We start from the raw sequence: 16,931 nt of genomic DNA, 5'->3' as shown, positions 1-16,931 counted from the left end.
GTCAGACATCTCTGTGTGATACTTCAACCTAGTTTGACATTTACATTTGAAACACTCACTACTGTTTATACTCTATAACAAGTTAATGGTCTTCATTGTTTCTGTAATTCATACTGACTTAACACTGACTTTTGTGATAGATATACACCGATCAGCCATAACATTAAGACCACTGACAGATGAAGTGAATAACATTGATTATCTTGTTACAATGGCACCTGGCAGTGGGGGGGATATATTAGACAGCAAGTGAACATTTTGTCCTTGAAGTTGACGTGTTGGAAGCAGAAAAAATGGGCAAGCGTGAGGATGTGAGCGACTTTGACAAGGGCCAAATAATGCTGGCTAGACGACTGGGTCAGAGCATCTCCAGAACTGCAGCTCTTGTGGGATGTTCCCGGTCTGCAGTGGTCAGGACCTACCAATAGTGGTCCAAGGAAGGAACACTGGTGAACCGGCGACAGGGTCAGACCCGAGGCTCATTGATGCACATGGGGAGCGAAGGCTGGCCCGTGTTGTCCGATCCAATAGAAGAGCTACTGTAGCTCAAATTGCTGAAATAGTTAATGCTGGTTCCGATAGAAAGGTGTCAGAACACACAGTGCTTCGCAGTTTGTTGCGTATGGGGCTGCGTAGCCGCCGACCGGTCAGGGTGCCCCATGCTGACCCCTGTCCACAGCAAAAAGCGCCTACAATGGGCACGTGAGCATCAGAACTGGACCACGGAGCAATGGAAGAAGGTGGCCTGGTGTGATGAATTTTCTTTTACATCATGAGGATGGCAACGAGTTCGAGGTGTCGACTCGGCCTCCAAATTCTCCAGATCTCAATCCAAACGATCATCTGTGGGATGTGCTGGACAAACAAGTCCGATCCACGGAGGCCCCACCTCGCAACTTATACAGGACTTAAAGGATCTGCTACTGACAGCTTGGTGTCAGACACCACAGCAGACCTCCAGAGGTCTAGTGGAGTCCATGCCTCGACGGGTCAGGGCTGTTTTGGCGGCAGAAAGGTTGACCTCCTCAATATTAGGCAGGTGGTCATAATGTTGTGGCTTATCGGTGTATTTTCTATGTACCAATTGTACTGTGTCGGTAAAGCACTGATGCCGCGTTCCTACTATGTCGAAGTTACGATTTCCAACTTGTAAAAAGCGATCCTATCAAAATCCAAGTCGTAATTATGACTGGGAAACTCTGATTTTTCTGAGAGGTTGGATACATCCGACTCAGCGCCTCAGTTTCAGGATCCTTCTACATGTTTGCTCGCTGTGTGTCTAGGAGGTAACCCCCAAGTTGTGAAAAACATGCGAAAACTCTCGTCAGACTCGCTGCCTGACGACCTACGACCTCAACCATTCGAGGTCAATGCCTGACCCTAACCATCTCGCCAGAGTTTCGACCCTGGCTCGCTGTTGTGTCTTACTGGGACACTTGAATAGAACGAAGCCATCGTTAATATTATTAGTAACACCTGTGCTTTTACTGCTATTACAAAACAAAATGTCATCTCAAGGCCATTTGGAAGTTTGTCATATTTTGTTACAGGGAAAAGAAGTACATGTTATTATTGTTTAATATACCACGGATATCATTGTATCACTGGCACTGATCATTTTATACATCCTAAATATCTCAAGTATTTGGGGGGGTTGTCATGTTTTGACATGTTTAAAGGTCCTGCACTCCTCTGGTCCGCCCACACAGGTGTTTTCACTTATTTACCTGATTAGACTCGGCTTGATTAACATTAGTTGTATATGTCGGACAACTTACACCTTATTATTACAGGTGACTTCAGGTAATTCCCAGCAACCTGAGCAGAGGTCTAATTAGCCAGTAGAAGGGAAAACACCTGTGTGAGTGTGCAGCCTCCAGCAAATACATCACAATGTGTTGAAAATATCATCAGCTAATGGTTGCTATAAGGTGCTTGTAGTGTTTGTCTTTGTATTAAATCTATCCACTGTTGTTTGTAGGGAAAGCCTTTGTGCCTAAAAAGAGGGTGGACCCCATCATGGAGAATGTGACTCTGGAGCCGGAGCTAGAAGAAGCCCTGGCTAGTGCTTCTGATGCTGAACTCTGTGACATCGCAGGTAACTTAATTACACCCACTCACATCTCCTCACAGTCACATAATGTATACAAAGCTCTTTGCTTTCAGTTTTCTCTCATTTTTCTCCAGATATACATTAGATATATTGCTAATATTATGAAATTTTTTTTGTGTATCTCATCAAAACGTCGTTCTATTTACTACTTTAAGAAGATACTACTTTTACCACAGTTGTATAATTAACAGAGTCCTCCTGGTGAAGACAGTTTAGAACATACTTCCAATAGTAAATCTGATTTTCATCCATATTTTTGCAATGCTTCATCAGTTTTTCACGTGTTTATAGTAAACACAGATAAACCTTTTCGGATTTTCTTTGAAAACTAACAAAAAAAGAAAATCAAAGCAGACACACTCACCCGCATACACACACACAAAAAAAAGCATCTTAATGAGTGATATTCATAGACTGGATCTGATGTGTTGAATGCACTAAAGTGCAGGTGTCTGATTACTCTTCATCTTCATCTCCTCTCACTAATCAGTGGCCTCAGCCTCCCATCATTCTTTCACTTTTCCTTAATCTAAATCTTCTCCGTTTCCTCCAGCGCTCCTCCTTCCATCTTCCCTCCACCCTTCCCCTTCATCCCTCCATCAGTCACTCCACCTCCTCCATCCCTGCTGGATGTCTCTGTTCGCTAGCTGAACACCATCCAGGGTATCTGTAGATCTGCACACGGTGTTTGCATGGAACCATTCTGGTCTTCATGTTGTCATGTTCATGTTGTCAAGCCTTGTGTTAAGCAGACATTTAGCAAAACCCTCACTGATGTCTGCACTGTACATACATTACACTGGGATTTCATTCATTCTGCGTAATGTATGGCAAATGTCATTACTGTGGCAAATATGTTGCTGCATGTACAGACCTTTAAAATATTTGCTGTGAAGATGACCCGGAAATGTTCATTTTTTTTTTTTTATCATTGTGAAAGTGGTATTTTTTTCAAACTTTATTTTTTCCCTTTTTTCAAGGTTGTTTTCATTATGCAATTTACAGTCCGTAATTACAATAGTTTATAAACCAATTTTTTAAGTAGTTGAGCTTAGAGACGAACACAATAAGTACACGAGAGAAAACAACTTCAGCATTCAAAATTTAATAAAATTAAGAAAAGACAAAAATAATAATAAAATAATAATAAAAAGAAAGAATAGAATAAAAAAATGTAAAATAAAATAAGAATAATATGAAAATGTTAATTTTAAAGAATAATCAAGACAGTAGAAAGCCATAGTTTTTGGCTCACTTGTGGTAAGTTAAAAGTTCATAACTTTTTTTAAGCTAAATCCATCATCTGATTTCATAAATTTTTTTCTCTCTTTTATTATTTTATTTTATTTTCTATTTATTTACTTTTATAAATTATTTTATTTTATTACTATTATTTATTTATTTATTTATTTATTATTTATTTATTTATTTAATTTTTTTATTTTCCTTTTGTGTGTCCAAGACCAACATGGGGTGGGTTTGGGAAGGTCCTTTTTCTGTTTTTATTTCATGTCACGGACACTGAGTTATGTTCTACATTTGACCTTTGCCATGTTCGCAAAAAAATCCAATAAAAAAAGATTTGGGAGAAAAAATAGCCAATGTTACAGCACAACGAGCCCCTGGAGTTTCTGAAGGTAACATGCACCGCTTTTTACAAAGAGCAGCTTTGCCGCAGTAGCCCGTGTTCCCTAAATGTTTACGTCTCTGCTAAGTGTTCTGTTCTCGTGCTCTCTGACAAACAGATCACCCCGATAAATCTCTCTAAATCGTTTATTTTAATGTCGGGTCAAAAAAACATATTTCATATTCGCTGCTGCTGTGCAGCGGGCAGGCAGGACCTCAGCTGTGGGCTGCAGAAACCAAAGCCAGCCTGATTGACTGAAACCTTTACAGCATACTACTGTACAACTGCTTGATCGTTGAGAGTGTCAGGTTTGACTTGCTTTGAAGTGCTGATGTGCTGTCTGTATTAGCATGGTGGTCAGGGTTGGAAATTAGCACCAGGTAGCCACTAGACAAATGCTGGTAAAATATGCAAGCGGCTGCTAGATTTGCTTCACTCACCAGCCAAAAATGGATATCTATTGAGTGGCTGGCAGATTTTTTAATCCACCAACCACAGTGGCAGGTGGACAAAAGAGTTAATTTCCAACACTGATGGTCCACTGTAACTAGACAATCATTAAATCTACAGCCTCTTTTTCAGCATCCCTCTCTCTCTCTCTGATCCTCTGTTCATTCTCTTCATTTTTTCCATCCTCATTCGGTCTTCTTACTGTCTTGCAGCCATCCTCGGTATGCACACCCTGATGAGTAACCAGCAGTACTATGAAGCCCTGGCCAGCAGCAACATAGTCAACAAGCAAGGCCTCAACAGTACGTAAAACACACACACACAAAAACTTACGTAACGGAGTCTTTTATTTGTTGAAATCTGCCAGTTGCATGAGCTGTCTTCACTTGGTTCAATCACAGATGCATTTTGGATGCAGCAACGTTCAAGAAACAAGTAAAAGTATCCTAAAATAAAGCAAATCACTCAACTAGTTTGTAGGAAAATAATCACCTCATTTAAGAAAAATGTTGACTTGGACTGGAATCAAGTGAAATGATCTCATGTTGGCAGAATGTCTCTTTTTTTTTTTTTTTTTTACCAAAGACAATCAGTCTTTTTCTGCTCTCCATGCAAGCACAAATATAGCTACACAAGTACAAAGTGATTCAATAGATAATACTAAGTGTACACAGCAGACACTCACACATTGTCCTATAGCTCCTCCAGGAATAACTGATGATTCATCTGTTTATCCTTCATCTTGCACTACACAGTGTAAACTACTTCACACACACGTGTTAATGAGCCGGTGTTTATCTTGCTCGGTGGCTCATCCTATAGATTCTCCTCCGGCTCTAAACAGAGACCGAGGCCTCGAGCATCTCGCTTCCAAATATGACCGGCTCTCATAAAGACAGCCGGCTATAAACTTCTGATTCGCCTGCTGACATCCGTCTGCTGCTTTTGCCAAATCTGATACTGCAAGTTTGAAGAGAGATCCATAATATATTTCAGTAATAGTGTCCCACTATTATTATTATTTACCTGATTATCTTACTGTAGACTTACAGAAATTATATTAACTGACCAAAACGTTGTTCCAAGCTGATTTTATAACTTACTAAACAGCCTTATGTACATGAAATGAAACACACATTTATTAGTCCGGTAAATCTAAACAATACTTCTGCCAAGCATTTTAAACTGTTCTGTTTTATCTTCATTTCCCTACTATACAAAATAAATATTAAGGGACTTGAAACTTGTTTGAGTTACATAATCAGGTTCAGGTTCAGATTACTTTATTCGTACCCGTAAGTCAATTTGTTTTGCAGTAAAAAAAAAAAAAAAAAAGGACAAGGTATCCATCGTGATACACATTTTACAGACACAGACAATAAAAAAACATGATAAAGAATGCTCAAGGCTCCACTGATCACTAAAACCACAAAAATACAATGAATTAAATATGAATAAATAAATAATTAAATAAATAAGCAAGCGTTGCTTCTATAGCATCTATACATAGTGTTGCTACAACTTGTTCATCTGAGTGATGGCTGCTGGAAATAAGCTGTTTTTATACCGCTTTGTTCTACACCTCGGGACACTAAACCTCTGTCCAGAAGGAAGGAGCTGAAATTCACCGTGCAAAGGGTGGGAGTCATCATTTAAAACGGATTCTGCTTTTATCCGTTTTAACTGTCTGGTGTACAGGTACCCTACTGTAGGTTAAGCTGTGACTCACCAATCAGTTTACCAGACCATTTCACAATCTGTAACAGAGAATTTATGTACTTTAAAGATAAGTTTATCACATTGGGTGAAGGCAGGGTACACCCTGGACAGTTCACCAGACTATCACAGGGCTGACACATAGAGACAGACAACCATTCACTCTCACATTCACACCTACGGGCAATTTAGAGTCAACAATGAACCTAACCTGTATGTCTTTGGACTGTGGGAGGAAGCTGGAGAACCCGGAGAGAACCCACACTAACACGGGGTGAACATGCAAACTCCACACAGTGCTAACCACGGCACCACCATGCCGCCCTTTTAAAGAAATATCTATTTTCAAAACATATGAAAATGATTGCTATAAAACTGCTATACAATTAGGTCTAAAATATGCAAAAAACCTAGTGTGGTTTGGTGTGCTTTGTTCTCTGTTTGTGCTAGGACGACATGTTGCTCCTCTATAAAAAGTTCACCTCTAAACCAGCAGAGAGCCCCGTAATCCAGAGTCATATTTAACGTGACTGTGGGAAAATGTTGCACTTTCTTTAACCGTATTGAATGATGTGCTTTGTTTGGCAAAAGCTGTCGACAGATGAGTCTTTAAGAGCGTCCCAAGCTGTCAGCTATCCAGATAAAACTGCTCACAGTGTCCGTGAAGTCTGGCAGTCTTCAACTTTTAATGAAGACTTGTGTCGAGCGGGGAAAAGGGCTACAAACATGTTTAAATTAATGTTGATTAAACAGGGAGACTAGTTGCCGTGTATGAGAGATTGTACTGTAAATGTGTTGTAGGTGTGATCCAGTGCACCCAGTATAAACCAGTCCCCGATGAAGAGCCCAACTCCACTGACGTAGAAGAGACCCTGTTGAGAGTGAAGAGCAACGACCCTGACCTGGTGGAGGTCAACCTCAACAACATCAAAGTAAGACTGCTTTAACTGAAACATAACCAAGTTGTAAATCTTATATAAAACATCTTCCACTCTATTATTTATGGTCGTCTGTCCCGGATGGTATTTTCTAGTACTCACTACTGGAGAAAACTCAACTTTGTCACACAAAAGATACATATGAAATTCATTTTAGAGCATAAAATTAATTTCTTTACAACACACTACAACGTTTTATTTCGTGAAACACATTTTCGGCATTTCACGAGCAAAAAGTAATGTTTCCATATTGTGAAAAATGTTGTGTGAACATTCCTTTAATGACAAATTCTGTTTTGTTAGAATAAATAAATGTAAATAATGAATGCAACAAACTGTAAAGCATTCACCGAGCTGTAATGTTTGTGTTTTTCTGCACCCAGAACATCCCCATCAAGACTCTGAAGGCGTACGCCGACGCTCTGATGAAGAACACGGTGGTGGAGAGGTTTAGTATCGTAGGAACCAGGAGCAACGACCCCGTAGCGTTTGTAAGTCACACAACTGTAACATTTAACACAAAATGCTGCACAATAATCCATTTTACTGGTTTATTGCTCCATTTCTCTGAAATCCAGGGTAGCCTTTGCTATAGTATTACTCTATCATTAACATGTTTCTGTCTTCTAATGTTTATCAGGGTTTAACCTGAGTTAGTTTAGTGCAAATCCTCTTATATGGGGAGTGTTTGTTGTTGGTTATATGGCACTAATGTGTGCTTAAGATCTTCCCAATAACTCCTGCTGCATATCATCCCTCTACCACTTTGCACTTTTGTACTATTTAAAAAGACATATTTTTGGCATCCAGTCATTTGGAATAAAGAGCAAATGGCTGCAAAGCAGTGAGTGAATTAAGATACAGTATGTGCTGTTTCCTCAGGCGCTGGCAGAGATGTTGAAGGTGAACACGACGCTGAAGAGCCTGAACGTCGAGTCCAACTTCATCACAGGGACCGGTATCCTGTTCCTTATAGAGTCACTGCAGTTTAACACCATACTACAGGAGCTCAAGATAGACAATCAGGTACCAACTCATAAATACTAAGATTTTGAAATTGATTAATTTGAGTCTATGTGGAGGTATAGAAGGAAGTTAACGCTTTTATTGTTGTAGTCTGAGTAACGTGGCGTCATATCCGTTCCGTATCCATCAACCAAAACAAACCGCAGAGTGCCGAAACGAGAAAGTAGAAAACAGCGGAGGGTCTGCGTGGATATGACCTGCACCCTCACATTTTAAATACCAAAGTGGTTAACACTACACATCCAGTAAAGTATGGAAACACTTTGGGTTTCACACATTACCGGGAGAAGCAGAGCTAGACATCACGGCTAAAGCTGCATGCTAACTCCGTCATGGACAGGAAACGTTATCGTATTGCGGTAACGTGCGGTCAAGCCGGCCGTCACTCTCATCTCCGTGGTCAAATGGGCCGACATTACAACTGTAGAGCACCCATATACTGACATTTATGTTAACACAGTATCATGAAACATAATGTCATGATACTCTATATTTCTGATATTTTCTTACACTCCTAACGTGCATGTGTGTGACGTTATTGGCTGCATGTGAGTCAGATATCCGTTCACACTGATGTCATATATGGGTCACAATAGAGCAGTGAGCCCTGTAATGTGGACGCAGCCACACACACTTACTCACTATGTGAGTGTGTGTCAGGTAGTGTACACAGGCCGTCTTTGCCACTTCAGTCTAATGCCCCCTGATTGCATTGTCATGTGTCACACAGCATAGTTGTATATCTGTGACTCACCGCTCGCTCACTAGTTCAACTCGTTGAATGATCCCGGCTTCCTTCCTTTGCCATTTGGCTCCATTGACTGACTGAAATGATATAAAACTGGAATTGAAAAAGAATGTTACCCCCTGCCTCTTTCATCCTCTGTTGCCATGGAGATCACCACCTTATCCGTAGCGGCACCGTTTGTGGAGAGGACGTCTTGTGTACTCGTCTTTTTGTCTCTTTTTCCCCACGATGGTTTCCACTTCGCTATCACAAATCAACTCACTTTTATACATCTCTCTTCTTGTATCTCCTCCTCCATCTCTCTCCGCACACACACACACACACACTCACTCTCTCCAAACTCCAGAGCCAGCCGCTAGGCAACAAGGTGGAGATGGAGATAGCCAGCATGCTGGAGAAAAACACCACGCTGTTGAGGTTTGGATATCATTTCACCCAGCAGGGGCCGCGCCTCCGGGGCTCCAACGCCATGATGAACAACAACGACCTGGGTGGGTTACACACACACACGCACACACACACATACAGTTTATGTCTGCTCTGATAAACTGAAAAGGGAGCATGACAAAAGTTCATGAACTGATAACATTTCTAGTACATATTGTATTGTACGACAGTGTTAGTTATGTAGTGTAACTCGTACAACAGTCTTTCAAGAGGATTACATTTGGCAGTGTTGGTTGTTACGTGCGTCAGTACTGACACTTTATCTTCACTATATCTCCTCGGGTTCTACTTTTATCAGACTCTAATAGAAGAATCAGAGTGATATCATCGGCCGGCAACTCAGTAGTACGGCCAGAAAGCCCCAGCCAATCACAACAGAGGCTTCTTAAGTTATGACATCAGCACTAAGAAAAGAGTCTGAGAGAGAGAACAAAATAGAAGTGGTTCTTACCATGCAAATGCACAAATTAATAATTATTTTAAATGAATCAACTCTTCTCTGATAGTTTCAACAAAAATGTAACCTTATAAGTTGGGCTGTCCATCAATTAAAATATTGAATCGCAAATTAGTCGCACATTTTGTATCTGTTCAAAATGTACCTTAAAGGGAGATTTGTTAAGTATTTGATCCTCTTATCAACATGGGAGTGGACAAATATGCTGCTTTATGCAAATCTATGTATATATTTATTATTGGAAATCAATTAACAAAACAAAACAATGACAGATATTGTCCAGAAACCCTCACAGGTACTGCATTTAGCATAAAACAATATGCTCAAATCATAACGTGGCAAACTGCAGCCCAACAGGCAACAACAGCTGTCAGTGTGTCAGTGTGCTGACTTGACTATGACTTGCCCCAAACTGCATGTGATTATCATAAAGTGGGCATGTCTGTAAAGGGGAGACTCGTGGGTACCCATAGAACCCATTTTCATTCACATATTTTGAGGTCAGAGGTCAAGGGACCCCTTTGAAAATGGCCATGACAGTTTTTCCTTGCCAAAATTTAGCGCAAGTTTGGAGCGTTATTTATCCTCCTTTGCAACAAGCTAGTGTGACAATGGATTCCTTCAGTTTTCTAGTTTCATATGATACCAGTATCTTCACTCTGAGCCCGCTACAACCTCCGAAAGATCAATTGTGAAAGAAATTAGTGGTGTTAAAATTAATTTGCGTTATTATTGCGTTAACTTTGGCAGCCCTACTTATAAGCTTCACAGAATTATTACAAGTACTCTTGAACGTAGCCTGAGAACCAGTTTTAGGTTTATTAGAGAGTGAGTTTAAGTGTGAAGCGATCATCTTCACCTCCACTCAAACAGGATTGAGGTTAATTTCAGAGTCATGATTACATTTGGATAAAGTTCATGGGCTGTTTTTGGTTCAGATGGTTTCTTCGGCTCGTATCGTGTCACAAACCACTCGAAGTGAAGTACACGTGTCATAATGTTGTCATAATGTTTTTCTTTAAGCTCGAGTCATCAGGTCAGAGCATGACGGCTCCTTCACCCTCACTCTGTCTGTCCCCGAGCTGGAGAGGGCCTTCGGGAAAAAGTTCAAGTCCAAGACTAAGTAAAAAAAAAAAAAAGAAGAGAGAAAGAAACACTGCACCGTTTGACCACTCAGCCTCGCATTTCTTCTGCCAACATCACCTGGCTCTTTTCCAGACTGCTGGAAACCTCTGCCACAACCTGTCATCCTCCTCTGAGAGCTTCTGTTGCTTCTCCTCAGCACCTATCAGCACTTTCCTTCTTTTCATCTTGTCTGGTTGGCAGAGACCACTGACACATTGTCTCCCACATTAAGCTGTTGTTGCTCTCCGGCCCCTACCAGAGTCAGAATATATATATTTTTTGTTTCCACAATTTCTTTACATTTCCCAAAAGAAGAAACCTCTGTGTCCAACAAGGCATAAAACAACACTCACGTCTGGATGGTCCAGAAACAGGGAAATAAGACTTGTTAGATAACCTTGTTAGGTAAAAGAATGAAAAGTTAGTTAAGTTATTGTAAGACTACAATAACCCATACTGTTGAAATACAGAAGAACAAAGAGATAATAGGTAATATTTGGTTTCGGTCCGATACCAGGTAATACGGGGCCAGAATCGCCGATATCGATATGATTTTATAATTAAAAGCTGTTTATGTACTTTCATGTTGCTTAATTACTTATCACATGCATGTCAAAAAAAAAAAACAGGACACTTTTTAAAGGCAAATAATAAATAATATATATATTTATTTTTGTAAATTGAATGTGCAAACATCAAAAAAGTATTTTTTTTAATAAACAGAGTGCAAACATTTATTTGTTGAGAATAATTCAAAACTTTTTTTAGTACAAATAACTACAAAAAAAGCACAAACTGCCCTCAACCATCACTCACAGCTGTGAAACAGCTCCAAACACGCTCCTCTTTCTTCAGCCCACATGTCCATCGATCCTATTGACGCCAGAATCGATCTTCAAAGCGAGACGTAGGTATCGGTAGTATTGATATTTTCACATCGATCCGCCCACCCCTAACGGATGAGATTCATTTCCCAAAACAGACAGACAAAATGCCGAAGGGAGGCTTGAACTCTGCTTCTGTCATATGTCCTGGCAAGAGATAAGACATTGATGGACAACAGCACCCACTATATACCACTTCTGTCTGTGAAATCTGATCACACAGGATGAAACTGTCCTATTTTCTTGCTGGCTTTACTCATTTTTGGGATTTCCATCTTCTTCTGGCTGCAGAAACCTTCCTGGTCTTCATCTGTTGTTTTCTGCATCACTTTCCCAGTAATAAATCGGTGTTATGATCTATTCTTTGGCCACTTTATTTATGTTTCTCTTTGGCCTGTTTGACTCATTTGACTGCTCTCTTCTCCTGACGTGCTGTGTCTACTGTTCCTGCATCATCTGGAGGTGTTCGGCCTCCTCTACTCGACCTCTGTCCTCTCTTCTACTCTTCTTCTGCTCTTATCCTAAACTGGATTGTTAACCTAGCCAAAGTGGGCAACTGTCTGGGTCTGGGTCTTCAGGTTCACTCTGGGGTGATAATTTAATCTGATTGCAGATTTGTTTCTTTATGAACCACTAAATTACAGTATAAACCGTTTACAGGTTTTGGGGAGCACTACCGCATATGTGAAAAAAAAGTTGTATAAAGCATTTTGTGGCACTAAAAAGAGCTGCGTGATGTCTGATAAATTGCTTCAAGTGATGTCACTTGCTGTTTGAAACAAAAACAATTTCGGTTTGTGGAGTTAGAAAGAAGTGAGGTGTTACCAGACCTCTGGAGCTGCTCCTCACCTCCGCTTGAGGCTAACGGCTACGAGTATAGCAAACCCGAATCAATTGGTGCCTTCAAATGGGGTCGTATTTACCAGAAGAATCCATATGAACGCCCCCCTCTTGTGGTATTCACGACCTTGTAAGTAGCAAGTTTCTGAAAGCTCCGAGTTCACAAGTTGTGACGTGTTTGTTGACGTTGTCAGAAATGGCGGCGACCTTGGGAGTTCGTTTTTCGGTGCATAATAAGTGAATAATAATCTAATTTTAGTCGTATATTGTTTTTTCTTTGTGATTTTATAATATGTCTGAGGAACATGTTGATATTCCCAATGGCCTCATCTTCTTCCTCTGTCATTATGCCTTTGCATTTACTGCATTATGTTACCCGCTTGCTAGCCTGCTAAATTGTTAGCCTCTGTGGCTTCTAGACGCCGACAGTAACGTTAATATTGCCGTTGCTTAGCAGCGGTGTTCTCATGACTTAACCACTTGAACGCCAAGCATATCGTGTACACTTCTTCCCATGTTGTAAACACGAGCTCACGAGTTTCATTTGAAGGCCTCATCTGACTGAACTGTACATGGTTGAGTTGCATTGTGGGTAATGTAGGCCCCAGGTTTTGACAAGGAAGAGGAATACCCTGTATAAAAAAAAAGATGAAATCTCTGGTGCTGCTGCATCGATTTTGATTGTACTCTTTTAAGAAGTTAAAATCTGGTTTTAACTTAGTTCGGCCCTTCTAGTTCCACTATATATATATTGTCATCACATGGTGCAGTTTGCTAAATAAAATTAGGCTCAATCAAGTTACCACAAATGAATTAATGATGATCACTAACTAAGGGGTCAGCTGGGGCCCTCACCTCATTTTTGTCCCAGGACCGTAGTGGGACAGACCCTGCTCTTATCAGTGTCTTACCTTGTCTGTCCTTTTTCCCTTTTTCAGCCACTTGGAAGACAAACTTTAATCTCTCTGTCCTGCTTTTTGAAACCTGTTACCGTCTTTCAGTTGCCTCTCTCTTCTAAAGCAAATAAAGCGGGCCAACTTTGCTATGCTTTAGCTAAAGTTGTTGTTGTTGATGATGATGAACCACTGTCTGTTTTACTAATTTTGCTCTTTCTCCTTATTTCCCTTCCTTCCTCCTCTCCTCTTTTTCCTTCATCTCTCACTCCCTCTCTTCTTCCTGTGTCCTTCCATCTCCAGTAAGAAAGAGAAGGCTTGAGGGAGGACCCATCTACCCTAAGTGTCGGACGAATGTGTAGAAACCAGGGCTACCCTCAATCTTCCATTGACCCCTACCATCTTTCCAAAACCCCGTCCTGTAACCGTCTCCAGCGTCACACACCCTCCGACGAAGTATTCAGGAGACTATACGCCCACTACATCAGGTTCTCTCTGAACTCTTTCTACTTTCCAGACTCTTATTTTTTAGTAGATATTAAAGGATCCATCGATCAGCAGTGTCTTTCTGAGCTCTCAGTGCATGTTATTTTTGTGCTCTGAAGTTTGAATTTTGACCTCCAGGCGTGGACATGTGCTGTCGCTCTTTGTAAGAACCATGAATCCATTAATATCTCCTCAAGGGTCTAGAGTCCTTAACAAAAGGGGGGCTGGAGGTCTGGGATTGAACGAGGGCCCGTTGAAAAGGTGACAGGACACTTTTAGAAACCCCTGTTTCTATTGATGAGTTGAATGAATTCTAATTATTCTAATTATTATGCTGTAAATGAGTTGTGCTGTCATTACTGTTGTTCCCTAAAGCTTCTGATGTTGCTTCAAGGTGACGTACAAGGTATTTTTCTACCAGTTATACATTAAAGCCAATGTGCCATTTGAATTTGATAGAAAGAAAAAAAAGAAATACCGTGATATTAGATTTCAACCCGATCATGAAAATCTGATTCTTATTCGGTCTAAACGGTATTTTAGTGACTCTACAGCTCTACAGATTCTTCAGTAATGGACAGATAGATTTATAAACCTGGCTACTGTGAGGTTTCGTTGCTATATACAGAATATATATTTATTTGTGACGGACCTGGGAACGAGTCAGAAGACATTCAAATACTAAATATCTCGGATTGATTGTGCTGGATAGTGTAAAAACTTGTGTAAAAATGTTTCCGTAAATGAAAACTCTAATTACACTTATTATATTACCCAGCATTTATATTAGAAGTCCCTGCAGAGCAATGATTTATTTACCGACATTAGATATTCTATGAACCCCACTGTAAAATATCCCACGTTGTTATAGAGAATTTACCGTCTACAATCGACGTGTAAATCAGACTATAATAACCCAAAGTATCTGAATGGACTTCTGTTACACTTTCAACCAGGTCGGATTTGTTGATTGTTTTGTGTTTTATTTTTATTTACTGGAGCTCAAACGTGTGGTTTTAATACGAAACGGTCGGTACTGTTTATTACAGGTTTGGATTATTTCAGTAACGGATGGTAGACACAGACACAGGAAACCTCTAATGTCTTTAAAGCTGTCAGATTACACAAATCCATCCATTTTTATTTAAATAAAACAGTCTATTTGCAGTTTTAAAAAAATGCTTGTTTTAGCTGTGACGGGTCTTAAATCAACCAGCGAACATCTGAAATATTACGACACTCTGATACTGGATGGATCCTTTAAGAGTTCACCACGGAGATGTTCTTCTCGTCGAGGATAAAACACGTCTGTGATATATGTCCTTGTTTAACTCCAACTACATGCTGGTAATGATGAACTCTGCTGTGTATTAAATTAATTCAAACGAACAGCACAATGAGGAAAAAGGAGGGTTAGCTGCTACGTAACCAGGAACTAGAGCTAATATGTTGCTGTCTGAAAATAACAACAGCTCCGGCAAAAAAAAATCACCTTAAATGGTCTGCACTCTTGTTAAGATGAAAATGGATTTTTCTGCTTAAAGAAAAACTCCAAGTTGCAGCGTCGAAGGTTAATCTGACCCTTAAAGGGACTATTTGTAACTTTCAGAAATGCTTGTTAACAGCGACACCTGTGGCCGTGAAATCAACGAAAGTCGGCGTCGGGCTCGCGCTTGCTCGCTCTAAATACACCTAAACGAGCATCGCTCAAAACAGTGAGGCGACACACGTCAGCTAAAACCACAATATCACTCTATATTTCAGCTGCTTGGCAGTAATGTTAGCTGACCAGACGAAGGTCTCTCCATGAATCAATGCTGATCCTAGTGTTGGCTTTTCCTGCCTCAGCGCAGGCTGAGGTAGTGGGGCTCTGCAGCGAGTCTCCCTGCTCTCTCCGCCCGCAGCCAGAGAGAGCAGGGAGACACCGGCACCCGGTCGGTAACGAGAAGACAACGTGTCTCTCTGCAGAGCTCCGTCATTTCACAAGACACGGGAAACCTCTGTTGGTCTGGAGGAGCTGCAGCATTTATTTCTGCCCAAACGTCCACTGTACATTCACTAGATACTCTCAGAGCTAAACTAACTCTTCTGCAGTGTGGAGTGAGCGCGCGTTCACGTCACACATGCGAACGCGCATATGTGAGCGCGCATGTGTCCCGACCCGGTACATTTATACACTTAAAAAGTTACAAACAGTCCCTTTAATCTGTACCATCCTTGATACTGACGGCATGTTTAAGGGTTAGATAACCCTTTTAATGTTATTTAATATCACTGCTTTGTTACTTTCTCGTCAGTGCTGTGGGTGTTGTTCAACAAATGGTAATCATGGATGTAAACATTTGTAAAACAATAATGCTAAAAGCCAAAAAGAGGATGTGGACTCCTGCCACTCACAGTCTTTGTGTGTGTGTGTGTGTGTCTGGTTCTTTTTTTTTTTCTGTCTAGTGTTTTTTCTGATATCTTAGTGCTTGACTCTGTGTTTTGTTAGATAGTTCACCTTTTTTGGTTGAATTTTTGTTTCATAAATAAATAAATAAAGCTTGAAATAATGTCTCAGTTCTTAAACTTTCATTGCATTTGGTTGCAGTGTTCTCTCATAAAGACAACAGTGACACTCGGTGGCGAAATGGAGGAAATGCACGGTTCAGTTGGAGTGTCTGTCTCTCCCTGTATCGCCCTCTTCAGACCAACAGTAGTGTTGCACTTCTGTTAACTGCACAGCTGCAAATGCAGTGATCCAAACTTAAAGCAGCCGTGGGTAGAATTGGAGCAAATATGATTTTAAAATGTTATTCTTATAAAACGGTCACTATATCCTGACAGTAGTGCATGAGACAGGTAATCATGTTCCTCTGGTGCTCCTAATGGCATCTGTAAGATTTCACAAACCGGAGGAAAACAACCAATCAGAGCCGAGCTGGAGTCTGCAGTCTCTGATCAGCTGTCAATCAGTCGCGAACTCCGATCAAACGGTCAAACTAGGCAGCGCTGATCAAATATGAATCAATATTCTGTTACTGTAATGCCTATTTCTCTCCTCAAATGTCTTCAGAAACATCTTGTAGTGTACTGTTTAGCTGTGAAATGAGAAAGTTTGTGACCCGGCAGCCATGTTGAGATCTGGTTGTTGAGATATTTTCTCAAAATCGCGCAGCCCTAACGTGCACTAAAAGCATGC

At 40.6% G+C, this 16,931-nt stretch overlaps 1 protein-coding gene across 6 annotated transcripts in view; it reads left to right on the top strand.

Moving 5' to 3' along the window:
* The window catches only part of tmod1 (tropomodulin 1), a 31,629-nt gene extending 16,708 nt beyond the window's left edge, over positions 1-14,921 (top strand). For 3 of the 6 annotated variants that reach the window (XM_037763584.1, XM_037763585.1, XM_037763588.1), the window contains 8 exons: positions 1,982-2,098; positions 4,403-4,492; positions 6,708-6,838; positions 7,228-7,335; positions 7,727-7,870; positions 8,965-9,109; positions 10,546-10,645; positions 13,568-14,921. In XM_037763584.1, coding sequence (XP_037619512.1) covers positions 1,982-2,098; positions 4,403-4,492; positions 6,708-6,838; positions 7,228-7,335; positions 7,727-7,870; positions 8,965-9,109; positions 10,546-10,645; positions 13,568-13,586 — 854 coding nt within the window. In that variant the 3' untranslated portion in view covers positions 13,587-14,921. The remainder of the gene's footprint in view (positions 1-1,981; positions 2,099-4,402; positions 4,493-6,707; positions 6,839-7,227; positions 7,336-7,726; positions 7,871-8,964; positions 9,110-10,545; positions 10,646-13,567) is intronic. The other 3 variants (XM_037763587.1, XM_037763589.1, XM_037763590.1) reach the window with 2 other exon arrangements.
* Positions 14,922-16,931: the final 2,010 nt, after the last annotated feature.

The sequence above is a fragment of the Sebastes umbrosus genome, chromosome 3 (assembly GCF_015220745.1).
Source record: "Sebastes umbrosus isolate fSebUmb1 chromosome 3, fSebUmb1.pri, whole genome shotgun sequence".
NCBI classification, from domain to species: Eukaryota; Metazoa; Chordata; class Actinopteri; order Perciformes; family Sebastidae; genus Sebastes; species Sebastes umbrosus.
Note: the sequence above shows the minus strand (reverse complement) of the source record. Positions and strands in the feature narration are given on the sequence as shown.